Source organism: Ceratotherium simum, chromosome 30 (genome assembly GCF_057802395.1).
Source record: "Ceratotherium simum simum isolate JZ-2026a chromosome 30, ASM5780239v1, whole genome shotgun sequence".
NCBI classification, from domain to species: Eukaryota; Metazoa; Chordata; class Mammalia; order Perissodactyla; family Rhinocerotidae; genus Ceratotherium; species Ceratotherium simum.
The window spans coordinates 29,869,305-29,887,960 of NC_141929.1; the positions used below are offsets into that span (position 1 = coordinate 29,869,305).

Sequence of the window (18,656 nt, forward strand, 5' to 3'; positions counted from 1 at the left end):
GGGGACCCCTCTCCCCAAACACTCTCTGATTGTTCTCTATCCAATCATCCTGAAATATTGATGCTGGGGGCCCTGTAGAGACAATCCCTGAGCAGTTGAGAAAACCGAGGCCTGGAAAGGGGAAGGAGCTCGGGTGTTAAGGAGAGTGAGGCCTGGGATCCTGCAGCCTCTCCCCTTGGGCTGGTGCTTTCACAGTTTCTCCATAAATCCCACACATGCTCCTAGTCATCTAAGTGGAAAGATTCAGAGGGGCTTGCTTCCTCTTGAGTTAAAATTGACTGCTAAAAGCTAGGAAGGGCTTTCCCTTCTGCCAAAGATAGACAAAGCTGACACTAGTTGATGTGGTGAGGACAGGTTTTATTCAGTTAACCACTGCAGTAGGGAAAAGAGTCCAGCGTGAACTGAACTCTAGTCCCTGAAACAGATGCTGGAGCCTATTTAAAGGCTGGATGTGCTCAGGGAAAGGCTGTGGGGTGGGAGGGGGGTTTGTCCCTGTGACTGGTCCACCTGGATTTCTTAACTGGCACCTATTCAGAGGAGAAATAGACTCCCCTGTCTTCACGACAGGAGGCAGAAGTATAAGTTGAAGCAAGATGTCCAATGAAGTTAGGTCTTTATCCTCCCACAGGAACCGAGGGTGGGGGCGGAAAGAGAGAGAGAGAGAGAGAGCGCGAGCGTCATCTCCTGAAGGTTTGCACTTCAAAGAGATGGCTCTCAGGTCCTTGAGGAAACAGTCTGGGTGTTGATTTACATATCAAAGGGCAGAGAAAGGATTTGTAATTACAAGATTTCTAAAGGAACTGCTCTAACATGGGGTTCAGGGATCCATCAACCTATCTAGGTTTTGGCTAAAACAAACAGTAAATTCTCCTGGCAGCAGGGACCTTCTCAGGCAGGCAATTTAAAGGAAGCTGGGTCATCTTAGGGACAGGGTCTTAAGCTGCTAGAAGCCTTGTCAGAGTTTGGACGACTCCCTTAGTGCAGAGGTTTGGATGGAGTTGTTATGTGCAGAGTTCTGCAGTTCTCACTTCAGAACAATTTCAGAGGTTATACTGAAGGACAAAAACCATAGGCAAGGATTTGGGGTTTCCTCAGTCAGCTGAGACTGGGAGGGCATTTGTGAGTCTGTGTCGTCTGCCCGGAGCCCTCCACTTCCACACTAGTCTGCCTTAAACCTTCCCTCTCTGTCTTGATGACCATTGTGGGGACTCTAGCCCGACACATATATATATACACATACATACTGCAAAGGACTGGGACAGCTTTTCTTAACATTTACTTCATCGTCTTTGTACTCCTTGAGTTTCTGGATATAATAAGTCCTTTGACGCACTGATATTGCCCAGCTTATCAAAGACCCAAGACAGGACAAGGGGACCTTCAGCCTGCATTGGTTTGGTCGGTAGGTCAGTTTTATTCTTTCTGCTAATTCCCAATGATTCACAATTGATTAACCATTGTTTTAACAGATGATGGGCTACCCGCTCTCTGAAGGCAAGCTGGACCAGAAGACGGCCACGTCACTCTTGTGGAAGTCCTACCCCATGACTGTAAGAATCTAGGGAATCACAGCAACTGGCTGAGAACCAAAGAGGAAAGAGGCTTGCCCCAAATCACAGACAATTAAATAGCAGAAAGAAGACTCTTGCTGGTGGGTTGTACCCCCATTTCTCTGCCTTTCTCACTCACCGCCCAAGGTGAGGGGTGGTTGCATGGAATAAGAGGTTCACCATTAACACAAGAACAGAAGCTCTGTCACTCACCAAAGGGTGGTGGTCACTTTCACTTTTGATCCATTTCAGGACATCCCTGAGGAACTGACTCCAGCAGCCACTGAGAAGTATTTAGGAGGGACCAATGACCCTGTCAAAAAGAAAGACCTGTTCCTGGATTTGATGGGAGATGTGGTGTTTTGTGTCCCATCTGTGATTCTGGCCCGCTTCCACAGAGGTGAGTCCCAGAGGTTGGACAACAGACGCTGACCCCACCAGCTTTCCTGTTAGTCCTGCCTACCCCTCAGCATAGACAGACATGTGGAAACTGCCAAGATTTAGGCCTCTGAGTTCAATTCCATATGGCCTGGAGTGGGACACTGTCCTATTTTCTTTCCCCTGGTAGCAGACTCTGAGAAAAGGATCTGAAAGCAAGTAGTTTGTTTGGTAGACAATCCCAGAAAACATCAGTAGAGGAGTGGAGAAGTGACATAGGAAGGAGAATGAAGCCAATCCATGCTGCCCTGTCAAGCTAGTATCCACAGTGGACATTGGAGCTGGGGAACTCTGAGAAACGAGCAGAAGATAGTCTCAGGGTTATCCTGGGTGAGTGGTATGGGAACTGGGGTACTTATCCTCCAACTCCCACTTGTCATTGGTTGAAGACTGTTCCCAAGGTTAACTTGTTCACAGGTCAATTTCCTGGAGCTTTGACCTGCTGCACACACGAGCAGAGTAGTCTTTGGTGGCCAAAGACCTCAAGCAAATAGTTATCAATGCCAGAGACAGCAGTCAGCTTGCCACCTGCACAAGTAGGGGATATGGTGAGGCACAGATAGCATGTGCTACAGGTACTCCTCATCTGAAATTATGATTACAAGGCAAATCTTGGAATGTGTGTCTTGGAAGGTGTTCAAAGTCAGAGCTAGCTGTAAACTAGTCTGTTAACCAGTGGAACTGGGGACAGAGTGAAGCAAAGCATAGGATCAGGAGGGTTGTTGTGGACCAAGAAAGTCAAGAAGAGTGAGCAATGGGAGAGGAGAAGACAGGTGGGCTGGAGAATGTCGGTGTCTCCACCTGGCTTTTGTCCATCCTGATGTGTGCTGGGTCTACCACAGGACCTTCCACTTTGACCCAAGGGATGTGAGGTCAGGGCTGGATGAGCTCACCTAGAGAGGAGTTGTCCCTTCTGGGTGCCTTTTTGAGGTCCTCACAGGACCGTTCCTTTTCTACAAGCCCTCCTTCTTCTAGTCTGTAAGTCAGGAAATGGTTCTCTAGTCCAGACCTCTCCCTCTAACTGTGCTGGGACGGTTTTAAATTCAGGACCTTATAAGCCTGATAAAAATTAGCTATAGCTGACCTACTATGTGCCCAAGCACTCAGTACAGTGATGTACAGGTGCTGGTTACTGGTTCCTCCTCCCAAGGGTCCTGATGAAACTCTTCAGCCAGGGGCCCCCTGGGGTCAAACCTGTTCTTTCATAAACTTGGTCTTGTTTCTTACTATGTGCCTGAATTGTGGTATCCCTGGCTGCATCATCTCCTGGTCCAGCCACACTGGACTTGTGTGTTTTATCTGATATTTCATGACTTTGAGTTCAGGGTCTTTTGACAGGACTATCCAGATTTTATCAATGTTATTTTTTCATTTTTGTGTTTATCTCTCTTTTTGATAAAAAAGAACTTTTCTGAATGTAAAATTAGTATATAATAATATGTAATATCTTACAGTTGTAGAAAGTTTTGAAAATATGGGAACATGTAAAGGGAACATAGATATCACTCATAACTCCTCCACCTAGAAGTATCTGCTAAAATTTTTTTTTTTTTTGAGAAAGACTGGCCCTGCGCTAATATCTGTTGTCAATCTTCCTCTTGTTTTTCTTTTCTTTTTTTATCCCCAAAGCCCCAGTACATAGTTGTGTATCATAGTTGTAGAGTTTTAGCTCTTCTACGTGGGACGCTGCCTCAGCCTGGCTGGATGAGTGGTGAGTACGTCCGCGCCCAGGATCCGAACTGGTGAACCCTGGGCCACAGAAGCGGAATGCGCAAACTTAACACGACACCACCAGGCCGGCCCTGCTGTAAATTTTTGATATCTTTTCTTCTAATAATATTTCCATGTCTTACATATAATGTAAATATTAATTTTATATTATGTTTTTATTCCTATAGGCATTTCCTAGCTGTCAATAAAAACTCGTTGACAAAAGCCATTATTTCATGGATTAAAATTTACTTTAGCATTTCTGTCCTGTTGGATATTTAGGCTGGCAGCTCATATTTTGATGCCACAAAAACATTATGCTCACCCTTATGTACATAAATCTTTAACCATGTCTCTAGTAATTTTCTTAGGATTGGTTTTTAGAAGTGAAATTACTAGGCTGTACTGCAGGAGCATTTTAAAGTTTTAAAGCATTTACAGATTGCAAAATTGGTTTCCAGTGTATAAGAGTGTGAGTTTCTTAACCCTTTCACTTGGGATAGTCTGTTTAAAAAATAAAAATAATGCTGCCAATTTCATAAGCCCTACCTCACCAAAAAAAAAAAAAAAAAAAGAACATCACGCTGTTTCAGTTTGCATATTTTTGATTACTGGCTCTCTCTTTGACTCTGCTTCTCTTATTGTTCCCAATTGTTATTGTCCAAGTCTGCACCCTACTTAACTTTGAAGACTTGTGTTTGATTGTAGGAATTTTATATATCTCAGAAGTTTAAGGCAGAGAGTTTTTAAAAAATCTTTAAAACATCCTAATGGGCAGCATCCTACACAAAAATAAGTTCTCTCATTCACAAAAGGTCTTTCCTCTATGGCTGTGTTCTGAATTCCTTTCTAAAACTTTTGGGTGGCAGAGGCAAAGATAATCTCATCCTTTTGGTGATTTCTGCTTGCCCTTGAAGCAGCTGTTTAACAAGTGGATTACAGAACCACAGGGGGTTGCTTCTTCCAAACAACTCCTCTTGCTAAACCAAGGGTACAGTGATGGGAGTGAGGGAGGCAATTAAGTAAATTACTCTGCATCCTCATGTCAGGATGGAATATATTGTTAAATCATTCTGTTGATGAATATTGAATGATGTGAAGAAATGATTATAATCATTACAAAATAACATATACAACATTGTCCCTATTTTATATACATAAAAGGGATATGTGCTAAAATATTAACAAATTTCTCTGCGTGGTGGTATTATATGTGATCTTTTTGTTCATTTTCCTTTTCTCTGCATTTTCTGCATTTGTTACTGTACCCAAGGGGTGAAAAAGGTGTCAAATTTCTCCACCACCCTGACTTGGGGCGTGATCATTAACTCCACTGTGGGTCTTATGATCCACACAAAGTACCCATCTCCACGGCCGGGTAGCCCAGGAGTTAGCCTTGAAGGAGCAGCGATGGCAGCTCTGGGGAAGCATCAGCAGGAAAGCTCACATCTCTGGGGCTTGGAGAGGGAGGTGAGAGAGGAGGCAGGGGAGGAGGAGAGGGGCAGGAGAGAGGCAGCTTCCTCCTTCCTCAGCCCCTCTTCTCTCTTCACCACCTCAACACTCCCCAGGCCAAGCAGGAGGCAAGACACGTGAGGTGACAGGGAAATAGGAAAGGCTGAGTTTGTGGTTTCCTGAGACACAAGAGACAGATTGTCCCCTTTCTGCATATGTTTGTATTTAAATATTCGCAGTTTCAGACCAGAAACTTGGATTTGCTTCACTCTTCTCAAAATAGTGGGAGAAACGCTGGAAACACTCAAAACTGAGCAGAATAGAAGACCCCAATTGGGCCACAGATATTCTCCAAAGGAATGAAAACTAGTTCTCAATGAAATACAATAGTGTAAACTATGTATATAGATGTTGTTGAGCGTCAATGCATCTCTAGGCAAAGTGGTTAATGTGAATTGACCTGGTGCCCTTATAATAGTTATTTTGAACATCTCCACCCAGAGTTTCAACATTCATTCATTCATTCAATTTTCATTCATTCATGCAACAAATACCTGGCTCAAATCCAGCTCCACCTCCAGCAGCTATACACTCTTAAGGAAGTCACAGAAATTTTCAAAATTATGTCTCTATTATGTTGATAACCCAGAGTTTCCCTCAGTGCCACATGTGTCCAGCACACAGCTGACACTCACAATGGGCAGCTGTTATTAATACTGCTGTTGTTGTGTACTCAGGACCCAGGTGTGCCACCAATTCCCTGAGTGCTCAGGGGACCCGGAGACCTTGATACCATCCAGGTGTGCGTCAGGTAAAATGAACTGTGCATGAATCCATGTCTTCTCAGATGCCGGGGCTGCCACCTACATGTATGAGTTTCAGTATCACCCAAGCTTCTCATCAGACATGAAACCCAAGACGGTGATGGGGGACCATGTGGATGAGGTCTTCTCGGTCTTCGGGGCCCCACTTCTAAAAGGTGATGGCCCTTTGGTGACTACAAACTTGGACTTATGAGATCTGGGTTCAACTTTTGGTTTGGTGGTCTTGGGAAAGCTCTTCCTTCTCTCCAGGTCTTAGTTTCTGGAATTCGCGATAACAAGCTTGAACTGCAAAAGTTCTCAACCTTTCTCTTGCTCTAAGATGCATGATAGAGAATGTATATCCATGTGCCCTCTTTCATGGTAACTCCAAGAATCCAGACCTGGGGGTCAATGTGACAGGTGGTGGGTCACTAGCTGGGCTCTGCTCAAGGGCTAGAATGCCCCCACCCACTTCCCACTCACAAGAGCATATCAGAACTTGAGCTTGAATCAGGGCTAACCTGCATCTGTCTGTTTCCAAACATCTATCTATCTATCTATCTATCTATCTATCTATCTATCTATCTATCTATCTATGTATCTATCTATCTATCTAAACTCATATCTTATTAAATTTCAAATATTTAGGAATATATTTTAAAAAAAACCTTTCACACATGTTTTCAATACCTTAATTATCAACAGTTACAGATGACTTGTACACACCTCGGGGCTATTTGTGACACACCAGTGCCTCTGGTCATTTCTTACCTAGGTGACTCCTTAGTGCCATTGCAGCTCCATTATTTTTCAGATTCTATGTGTATGTGGGTGGGTGAAGGGGATTGTAAAAAGACCCAAAGGAAAGCAATCCTGGGAGGTTGGGTTGCTATATTTGAAACACCAGGGCGTGGCATTGTGACCCTGAAGACAGCTCATGGATTGACTACAGCCCTTCGCTGAGTTCTACATCAGCAGCTCTCAAGCTTAAAGTGCACATAAATTACATAGACTCTTCTTAAAATATAGCGGTTCACTCAGTAAGTCTGGAGTAAGTGTTCAGATTCTGAATTTCTATTAGGCTCTCAAGAGATGCTATTGCTACGGGCCCATGAACCACACTTTGAATAGCAAAGACTTTTGTCTTCTTCCCCACAGAGGGTGCCTCAGAAGAGGAGATCAAACTCAGCAAGATGGTGATGAAATTCTGGGCCAACTTTGCTCGCAATGGGTAAGTTTGATGGCAAAGATGGAGCAGGGCTGGGAAGGCATAGGGAAGATCTGTTGGGAAGGGGTAGCTTATAATGTTTGATGGTAAAAATCCTGGCCCCGTGACCTCTGACATAGGAGCTCTCTAACAATGGACAGGCTGCCAGGAGATGGTGATCTCCCTATCTCTAAGGAGCCTCTTGGCCCAGATGACACCAGGGGTTCCCTGAAACTTCAGAGGGTTGTGGGGACCACACAGTAACTTTGGAGAATTTCTATTTGATTCTGTTCCCAGGAACCCCAATGGGGAGGGGCTGCCCCACTGGCCAGCATATGACCAGAAGGAAGGGTACCTGCAGATTGGCATCACCACCCAGGCAGCCCAGAAGCTGAAAGACAAGGAAGTGGCTTTCTGGACCGAACTCCTGGCCAAGGCGGCAGTGGAGAAGCAACACCAGATAGAACATGTTGAGCTTTGAATGGGTGGCCCAGCCAGCCTCATGGTCCTCAGGGAGCCAGCATGGAGGTATTCTATAAAAGGTGTTTATGGGCCAAAGAGGCATCTTAATGCGGAATCTGGGGAATTGTCTGGTGGGAGTGGGCAGAGTCTGGGCAGGGGGAGTTTCTGTATCAGTGGCCTCAATTTTGGGAATAAATGTTCTTTTGGAGACCAAGTTAGTGTCTGTCTCATGGGCTGGAGAATAAGCCATCTTCCTTAAGAGAGAAAGATGAAGAGAGAGGGCACCATCAGCAGGAAGGTGCCTCTGGTGGGTCTAGTCTGGCCTCTGGACAAGCAGAGACCAGCAGGCTGGGCCCTGGGAGCTGCCAAGGGGGACTCTGGATCTACTCTATGTCTAGGGGCCCACAACAACTTCCAACAACAGGATGTGGGGTGGCCAGAGTACGATGTCCCTCTCCTCCACGTAGAGCTAAGTGTAGAGAAAGAGGTGATACAGACTATGATGTAGCTGGAGACTCAGAGAGGGGGAGGTGCCTCGGTGACCCAGCAGCACTGTTGTGTGGCCATTACTGACCCTTCCACAGGTCTACAATTCTTTCTTCAACTTACACAGTGTTCTCCCAGGCCCCTCCCTGACGCCATCTCTTCCAACATCTCATTGGAGCCTATTCTGTAGCCTGGACCACTTCAGGTCCAAGGAGTGACCACCTTGGGGTGAGTCCCTGAAGTGTTAGCCTAAAACTGCCTGTTTCAGAATCTCTGGGGTGACTTCTGGGTTCTGCTGGGTTGTAGAAAGCTCTAAGAAGTGTCACTCCCACCCTAATAGCAAGAAAAAGCTAGATTATCCTCAAAATCATGACTTTTCCTGCACCATTCAAAGAGCTGAGATTTCAGGTGAACAATTACCCTGAAATCTCAGGACTACAGGCACTTTGGAGAAAGATGAGCTGTGGATGCTGACTTACTGTCTGCTACAGGTGGAAGATGGAGTCACTACATATGTGCGTACAATTACTCTAAAATTGCCAATCCAGTGCTCAAGGCCACGTTTGGGATAATATGAGGGTATAAAGCCCTCGGGAGCCAGGGACCCATGGGAGAGTTTACATAGACCATGGACCTCCATCAGGGGCTCTTGTGAAAGACCGAGAACAGGTAGAAAGACCAGAGAACGCCTGCTGTAGGCAGGCTGTAGGCATAAAGCACTGCTCAGACGCTTCTCCCTTAATGCACAAAATCCCTAAACCGTTGAGAAAAGGGCAGCAAACCCACCTCCCTCGGGGCCCTGGGGAAGACCTGCTGAGGGTGAGAAAAGGAGGAAAATTTAAAAATTCTCTCCCAGTGGAGACCGTCCTGGGTCCTGGTCTTCAGAGGTCTTTTACTGCTGGGGACGGGCAGAATCACTTAGGAAGCCCCCTCTCCATGACCAAGGGACACAGGGTCTGCCTAAGGCTGCGACTGGACCAGGACAAGAGAAATGACTCTTGGATGCCAGCACCCAGTTTTACAAAGTGGTGTGACCATTTTAACTCCTCCCAGCAATGTACACTCTGCATCTTTGCGAATACTTGATATAGTTAGATTTTTTTATTTTTAGCACTTTTGGTGAGTATGTAATGGTAGTCACTGTGGTTTTAGTCACAGTACCCTGAGGGCTAATGATTGAGCACCCTTTGACGTGTTCATTAGCTATTTGGATAGCTTCATTTGTAAAATGCCTGCTGAAGTCTTTTGCCCATTTTAAATTGATTTTTGTTTTTTTATTATTGAATTGTGAGAATTCTTATATATTCCAGATATGATTCCTTTGTGAGATATGCATATTCTGAATATTTTTTCCAGTCTGTGGCTTATCTCCTTGCCTTCTTAATGGTGTCTCTTGATGAGCAGAAGTTTTTAATTTTGATGAGGTCCAATTTATCAACTTTTTTTCTTTTCTGATTAGTGCCTTTGCATCTTCTCTCAGAAACCTCTGCACATCCTAAAATCATGAAAATATTCTCCTATCTTTTCTTCTAGAAGCTTTATAGTTTAGTTTTCACATTTAAGTGTATGATCTGTCCTAAATTAATTTTTGTGTATGATGAGGTAGGGATCAAAGTACCTTTATGGTAAGTGTCAATATTTGGTATGTAAGTCCTCCAATATTTTTCAAGGTCCCTTCATTTTCCATATAAGTTTTATAATCAGATTTTAAATTTATATCAAAAAAATGATTTGGATTGAATTCACTCTATTGATCAGTTTGGGGAGAATGGATATCTTAATAATATTGAGTCCTCAAATCCATGAACATGGTTTATCTCTCCATTTATTTAGATCTTCTTTAATTTCTCTTAGCAGTGTTTTGTAGTTTTTAAGTCAGAGGTTTTCACATCTTTCATTAAATGTATCCTTTAGTATTTGATGTTTTTGATACTATTATAATTAGCATTTAAGTATTTTATTTTCTCATTTTTTGGTTGGTAGAAACAAATTGATTTTTTCATATTGAAAATAAATATGTTTCCACAAACTGAGTAACAGACTGATTGTTCTGTATCCCTGGTAACAAGTAGCCACCAGAACTGGTTCTAAACTTGTTCAGTTGATCCATGACAAATTGCTTCAGTGAACATACCTTTGCAAATCACCAAATCATTCTTAGCCCCTTGCTTCTGAAAATCAGCTCATCAGAGGCAAACTCCTTTTAATTTACGCACTTCTGAGTGCCAACCAAATAACAACAGTGTCACCTGAGTAACCATGCTCCTACACGTGATGTCAATCCACTTATCTTATCCACAAGTCCACCAATCCCTGAGCTCCACTGTCTAATTTCCCTTGTGATTTTTTTTTTTTTGATCCATGGGTACTTTGAAAGTATATTGCTTAATTTTCAAATGTTTGGAAATTTTCTAATGGTCTATTTGTCATTGATTTCTGCATTGTGATCAGAGAATATATTCTGTATTATTTTAATACTTTGCAATTTGTTAAAACTTGTTTTAGGGCCCAGTGTGTGGTCTATGTTGGCAAATGTTCCATGTGTACCTGAAAAGAACGTATAATCTGCAGTTGTTTGTGTAGTGTTTTATATATGTCAATTAGGTCAAATTGATTAGTACTGTTGTTCAAATACATACCTTTACTGACTTTTTCTGCGTATTCTGTTAGTTATAGACAGAACTGTACTAAAACTTCTCACTATGATTGCAACATTTTCTATTTCTTCTTTGTTCAATTTTTGCTTCATGTACCGTGAGGCCCTGTTGTTAGGTGCATACAGAATCAGTATTATTATATCTTTCTGATAATGGTATTTTCTTTTTATCACTCAAAAATGATCATCTTTATCTCTGGTAACATTTCTTATCTTGAAATCTATTGTACTGAATGTATTGAAAATGTCTGTCTTAAATTGCAGTGCTTAGTGCATTTCACTAAATGTGCTTAATAATGTGGGTAGTCTTGAGTCTACCATCTGGCTATTGGTTTTGTATTTTTTTCCATCAGTTCTTTTGTTGTTTTCTCTTTTGTATTTTCTTTTAGATTAATCAAGTATTTTATATGATTCCTTTTTTTTATGTTTCTGCTGTTTAGTTTTATTGGCTACATAATATAAGAAACAATATAACATCAGTCCCTTTACCCTGTTTATTGCTATTTTGCCAAATATTTTACTTCTGTGCATCTTAGAACCCCATAAGACATTTGCATTATATTTTATTTATTATTTTCTTTCAGCCTGAAGAACATCCTGTAAAATTGGTAGTAATGTTCCCACTTTCATTACTGATTTTAGTATTTTGAGTCTTTTTTTGTCTTGATCAACCTAGGAAAAGATTTTTTCAATTTTGTTAATCTTTTCAAACAACCAGCTTTTGGTTTCATTGATTCTCTTTATAGCTTTTCTATTCTTTATTTTGTTTTTTTCACACTCCAATATTTGTTACTTCCTTCCTTCTGCTTGTTTTGGATTTTGTTTGCCCTTCTTTTTATAGTTCCTTAAAGTGGAAGATTAGGTTATTTACTTGAGATCTTTCTTCTTTTTTAATGTAGGCATTTATAGCCATAAATTTCTCTCTGAGCACTTTCACTGAATCCCATAAGATGTGATATGTTGTGTTTTGGTTTCATTCATCTCAAAGTATTTCTCAATTCTCTTGTTATTTCTTCCTTGACCTATTGGTTGTTTAAGAGTGTCATGTGTAGATTTCACATATTTGTCAATTTTCTGAATTTCCTTTTGTTATTGATTTCTACTTTCATTTAATTATGGTAGACGAAGCTACTTTGTATGCTTTCAAATTTTTAAAATTTTTTAAGACTTGTTTTGTAACCTAACATATGATATAATTTGCAAAATATCCCGCGTACACTTGAGAAGAATGTGTATTCTGTTGTTGGATAGAGTGTGCTATATATGTCTGTTAGATCTAGTTGGTTTATAGTGTTTTTCAAGTCTTTTATTTCCTTTCCAATCTTCTCTCTAGATGTTCTATCCATTATTGAAAGTGGGATATTGAAGTCTCCGACTATTATTGTGAAACTGTCTCTTTCTCCCTTAAATCCTGTGAGTTTCTGCTTCATATATTTTGGGACTCTGTTGTTAGGTGCAAATATGTTTATAATTGTCATATCTTCCTGGAGAGTTGACCCCTTTATCATTAGATAATGTCCTTCTCGGTCTATTGTAACAATTTTTACTTCAAGTCCATTTTGTCTGATATCAGTACAAGCACTCAGCTCTGTTTTGGTTACTGTTTGCATAGACTACCTTGTTCCATGCTTTCACTTTCCACCTGTTTGTATCCTTGTTTATAACTTGAGTCTCTTGTAGACAGCATGCAGTTGGATCGTGTGTTTTTATCTACGTTACTGATCTCTGTTTTTCACTGCACAGTTTAATATTTTATATAATGTAATATATATTTTATATTATGCATTTAATTTAAAATATTTTATATTTATATTTAATGTAACGACCTACAGGGAAGGATAGACTTCTGCCATTTTGCTATTTGTTTTCTATATGTCTTGAATCTTTTTTGATGCTCAATTATTCATTACAAATTCTTTTGTGTGAGAGGTTTCTAGCATATCATTTTTATCCTGTTCTTATTTCTTTTACTATACAGGCGTACCTTACAGATATTGTGGGTTTGGTTCCAGACCACTACAATAAAACAAATATCACAATACAGCCAATCACACAACTTTTTTGGTTTCCCACTGCATATAAAAGTTATGTTTACATTATACCGATGTCGATAAAGTGTGCAATAGCATTGTGTCTAAAAAAACAATGTACATACCTTAATTAAAAATACTTTATTGCTAAAAAATGCATACCATCATCTGAGCCTTCAGTGAGTCATAATTTTTTGGCTAGTGGGTCTTGCCTCAATGTTGATCTGGGTGGTGGTTGTTGAAGGTTGAGGTGCCTGTCACAATTTCTTAAAATAAATCAACAACTAAGTTTGCCTCATCAATTGATTCTTCCTTTCACAAACAATTTCTCTGTAGCGTGCAATGCTGTTTGATAGCATTTTACTCACAATAGAACTTCCTTCAAAATTGGAGTCAATCCTCTCAAACTCTGTGCTGCTTTATCAAATAAATTTCTATAATATTCTAAATCTTTTGTTGTAATTTCAACAATCTTCAAAGCATCTTCACCAGGAGTAGATTCTGTCTCAAGAAACCACTTTCTTTGCTTGTTCATAAGAAGCAACCCCCTCACCCATTAAAGTTTTATCATGAGATTTCAGCACTTCATTCACATTTTCAGGATCCACTTCTAATTCTAGTTCCTTTGCTATTTCCACCACATCTGCAGTTACTTCCTCCAGTAAGTCTTCAACCCGTCAAAGTAATCCATGAAGTTTGGAATCAAATTCTTCCAAACTCTTCCCATGATATTTTGATCTCTTCTCATTAATGTTTTTAATGGCATCTAGAACAGTGAATCCTTTCTAGAAGGTTTTCAATTTACTTTGCGCAGGTTCATCAGAGGAGCCACCATCAATGGTAGTGATAGCCTTACAAAATGTATTTCTTAAATAATAAGACTTGAAAGTCAAAATTACTCCTTGACCCATGGGCTGCAGAATGGAGGTTGTGTTAGCAGGCTTGAAAACAACATTAATCTCGTTGTACATCTCCATCAGAGCTCTTGGGTGACCAGGTGCATTGTCAATGAGAAGCAATTTTGAAAGGAATTTCTTTGATCTTTTTGATCAAAAGGAAGGAATCTTTTTCTCTGAGCAGTAAGTATCATCAGTGGACTTAAAGTATTTAGTATACCATGTTCTAAACAGATGAGCTGTCATCCAGGCCTTTTTGTTCCATTTATACGGCAGAAGCAGAGTAGATATAGCATAAATCTTAAAGTCCCTAAGGTTTTTGGAATGGTAAATGAGCGTTGGCTTCAACTTAATGTCACCAGCTGCATTAGCCCCTAACAAGAGTCAGCCTGTCCCTGAAGCTTTGAAGCCAGTCATTGTCTCCTCTCTAGCTATGAAAGTCCTAGATGGCAACTTCTTCCAATATAAGGCTATTTCATCTACATTGAAAATCTCTTGGTTAGTGTAGCCTCTTTCATTGATTATTCTAGCTAGATCTTCTGGGCAACTTGCTGCAGCTTCTACATCGGCACTTGTTGCTTCATCTTGCACTTCTATGTTTTAGCGATGGCTTCTTTACTTAAACTTCATGAATCAACCTCTGCTAGCTTCACATTTCTCTTCTGAAGCTTCCTCACTTATCTCAGCCTTCATAGAATTGAAGAGAGTTAGGGCTCTGCTCTTGATTAAGCTTTGCCTTAATGGGAATATTGTGGCTCATTTGGTCTTCTTTCCAGACCACCAAAACTTTCTCCATTTCAGCAATAAGGCTGTTTGACTTTCTTATCATTCATGTGTTCGCTTGGGTAGCACTTTTAATTTCCTTCAAGAACTTTTCCTTTGCATTCACTCCTTGGCTAACTATTTGGTGCAGGAGGCCTAGCTTTCACCCTATCTCGGCTTTTGACGTATCTTGGTCACTAAGATTAATCATTTCTAGCTTTTGATTTAAAGTGAGAGATATGTGACTCTTTTTTTCACTTGAACACTTAGAGGTCATTGTAGGGTTATAATTGGCCTAATTTCCATATTGTGGTCTCGCAGGGAGCAGGGAGGCCGAGGAGAAGAAGAAGGACATGGGAACAGCTTGTCAGTGGAGCAGTCAGAACATACATAACATTTATTGATTAAATTCACCTTCTTATATGGGGGCTGTTCATGACACCCCAAAACAATTACAAGAGAAACATCAAACATCACTGATCAGAGATCACCATAACAAATATAGTGATAATGAAAATCTTGAAATATTGCAAGAATTACAAAAATGTGACACAGAGACATGAAGTGAACAAATGCTGTTGGAAAAACCGTGCCAATAGACTTGCTCGATGCAGGGTTGCCACAAACCTTCAATTTGCAAAAAATACAATATCTACAATGTGCAATAAAGCAAAGCACAATAAAATGAGGTAAGCCTGTATATTTTCCCATTAGTTTTTTACTGGTTCCTTTGGGGATTACACTTATTGTCTCAATTTATAACAATCTAGTTTGGATTAATACCAACTTAGTTGCAACAGTATAGGAACCCTTTGCTTCTCTATACCTCCACCTCCCTTTACTTCATTTTTGTCAAAAATTACATCATTATACATTTTGTGTCCATCAATATCAACTATAATTACTGTTTTATGTGGTTTTATTTTAAATCATATAAGAAAGAGGCATTACAAACCAAACGTACATTAATACTGACTTTTAAACTTACCTATGTAGTTACCTTTACTAGTGTTGTTTATTTCTTCACGTGGGTTCATATTACTGTCTGTTGTCCTTTCATTTCAGCCAGAAGGACTCCTTTTACCATCTCTTGTAGCGCAAATAGTTTAGTGACAAACGGTCTTATTTTTTGTTTTTCTGGGAATGTCTTAATTTCTCTCTCATTTTTCAAGCTTAATTTTATTGGGTGTAGAATTCTTAACTCACGTTTTTTTTTGTTTTTTTCTTTCAGTACTTCAAATATGTCATGTCACTGCCTCCATGGTATCTGATGAGAAATCAGCTACTAATCTTATTGGGGACAGCTTGTATGTGAAGAGTCACTTCTCTCTGGTTTCTTTCAGGTTTCTCTCTTTGTCTTTGACTTGAGTTAATACTTCTTGGGGCATGTTGAATTTCTTAGATGTGGAGATTCATGACTTTCATCAAATTTGTGAAGTTTTTTGACGTTATTTCTCCAACTATTCCTTCTATCTTTCTCTCTCCTCTCCTTCTGAAACTCCTATTACATATTGTATATTGGGATGCTTGATGATATCCCACAGGGAGACTTCTTTTATTTTTCTTAATTCTTTTTTATTTCTGCTTCTTGAATTAGGTAATCTCAGTTGACTCATTTCCAAGTTCATTTATTCTTTTGAAAACTCAAATCTACAGTTGAATCCCTCTAGTAAATTTTCCATGTCAGTTACTGTTGTTTTAACTCCAGAATTTCTATGATATTCCTTGTAAAAATTTCTCTCTCTTCATTGCTATATTTGATGAGACATCATTCTCATGGTTTACTTTAGTTCTTTGTACATAGTTTCCTTTAGTTCTGGGACATATTTAACATAGTTATTTGAAGTCTTTTTTCTAGTAAATCAGATGTCTATACTTCCTCAGGGACTGTTTTATTAATTGCTTTTTTCCCTTGCATATGAGCCATACATACTCATTTCTTTGCACATCTCATATCTTTTTCTTTGGAAACTGGTGATTTTGAATATTATAATGTGGCAACTCTGTAAATTACATACATCCTCCTCCCTAGGGTTTGTTGTTGCTGCTTGTGGTTGATGTTGTTCGTTTTAGTGACTTTTTATGAACTAATTTTATAAAGTCTGTATTGTTTGTTGGGTGCAGCCACTGAAATCTTTGTTTGTTTAACTTAGTGGCTAGCTAGTGATTTGATAGAGATTTCTTTAAATTCCTTGAAGAACAATACCAACCTCCACTACAAGAACAAAACCTCCTACTTTTTGCAGATGTGCTCTCTTTGTTGCGGTATGTTTTCAACAGTTAGCTGGGTAATTCACAACTCTGTCTTAGCCTTCATATTTGCTTGGATGGAGGCTGAAAGTCAGAAATATGTGAGATCTTAGGGTCCTTAGATGTCTCCTCTGAGTATGCTCCCCACCCTTAGCATGCACATGGCCTTTTGAAATTCCCAAGGTGGGAGCTTTCAAAGCCCTTATTTTCCAAAGCATCTCACTGCCCAGCTTTCCCTCTCAAGCTTTTCTATGTGTCTATTGTTTGCCCCAACTAGTATCCCTTGTCCCATTTGGCAGCAGCTAGTACATTTGTCTTTAAATATTTTTGACAAAAGCCCTCTGGTTAGTCATCTCTCTATTTTGGGAATGTTCTGAGTTAGGCTCAATAAGAGCAAACCTTTAGAGCTAGTCCTTCAGGAGCCACTGGACTGCCATGGAGATGGGTTTGGGGACAGTGGCAAAGTAGATTAAAATGCCACAAAGCTTTCCTACCAAGATTCAGCCACCTTTTCCTAGATTCAGTGTTTTCCTGGTTATGTAAAGTTTTGACTCATTTCCAGAGTTCAGATAAAGTTGATTCTGACAGTTTTTTTTTTTAACCAATGTTTTCATTGTTTGTGTGGAGTGATGGTCCTTTGGGATTCTCTATGACATCATTTTCTCCCAAGCCACCATGCATCTCCTGAAGAACATCCTTTAGTCTTTCTTACAGTATGAGCCTACCAGTAGCAAATTCTCTCAGCAATTCTTTTCTGTATATGTCTGTATTTCTTCTTCCTTCTTGAAGAATACTTTTGACAGATAAAAAGTTTTGGATGGACAGTGCTTTTTCTTTCATCCTGTTATCTTCTGCTTTCCATTGTTCCTAATAAAAGTAGCTATCATTCTTATTGTTTTCCTCTAAAATCCAGTATGTATTTTATTCTGTGGCTGTTGGTTAGATTTTTTTAGCTTGGGTTTTCAGCAATTGATTATGATGTGCAAAGGTGTGATTTTTTTTTCTTTGAATTTATCCATTTGGGATTTGTTGAGATTCTTAGATATGTGGGTTGATGTCTTTCATCAGTTTTTTAACCAATATCTCTCAAATAGTTCTTCTGCTTCATTCTCCTTCTCCTCTCCTCTGGACTCCAATTATGCATATGTTAAACCTTTTGTATTGTACCTCAGGTTATTGATGCTCTTTCTTTAGCTGAAGATGGCATTTAAGATGAGAACCTCTGCCATTTTGTCGAGTTGCTCAGTTTCTCCTGAGTTTCTCCCATGTATACATGTTATTAAACTTTGTTTTATTTTCTCTCACTAACCTGCCTTTTTAATTATTTGACCAGCCATAAGAACCTTAAGGGACACGTCGGGGGTGGGGTGGATTCTCCCTCTTCCCCTACACCAGGTTCAGGTTTTTATGAATAGAGTTCCCTTTAATATTCTAGAACATGTCTTTTAGTGACTACATGCTTGCATTTCTCTTGGATAATTACTTACAAGTGGCTTTGCTGGGTCACAGGGGTTTCATATGTCAACCATATAGTGGACACTCCAAAAAATTTTTCCAAGGTGGTTGTACAAATTTGTCCTCCTCTCAGCAGAGTAAGAGATTTCCAGCTGCTCTCTATTGATGTCAACACTTGATATTTTCTGAAAGACTATTGATTTACAAAATTGCGTTCCTGAAAATAAGTTACTCAATGGGAAAAGTGGACCGTTTGATGGTCAGTTAGTAGTATAGGGGCAGGGACAATCTTGCACACCATCATGACCACTGGTTAGGTGACCAGGCATTGGCTTCGTCAAGAGTCACTGTTACTTCACCATTTCCTGGACCTTCAGGGAATTTCTTGTTGATGCTCATATCTCTGGACAGAAACCACATGATGTTGATGCTGCCAAGGCCCTCTGATGCTCTGTTCTAATCAGGTGATCAGATTCCCCAGATTCAATCCAATTCTAGG

General features: G+C 40.1%; 1 protein-coding gene across 2 annotated transcripts in view; it reads left to right on the forward strand.

The window, feature by feature from the left end:
• The window catches only part of LOC101387217 (liver carboxylesterase-like), a 34,008-nt gene extending 26,172 nt beyond the window's left edge, over positions 1 to 7,836 (forward strand). For both annotated transcript variants that reach the window (XM_087420235.1, XM_004431617.3), the window contains exons 10-14: positions 1,470 to 1,550; positions 1,803 to 1,950; positions 5,998 to 6,129; positions 7,112 to 7,184; positions 7,458 to 7,836. In XM_087420235.1, coding sequence (XP_087276361.1) covers positions 1,470 to 1,550; positions 1,803 to 1,950; positions 5,998 to 6,129; positions 7,112 to 7,184; positions 7,458 to 7,641 — 618 coding nt within the window. In that variant the 3' untranslated portion in view covers positions 7,642 to 7,836. The remainder of the gene's footprint in view (positions 1 to 1,469; positions 1,551 to 1,802; positions 1,951 to 5,997; positions 6,130 to 7,111; positions 7,185 to 7,457) is intronic.
• Positions 7,837 to 18,656: the final 10,820 nt, after the last annotated feature.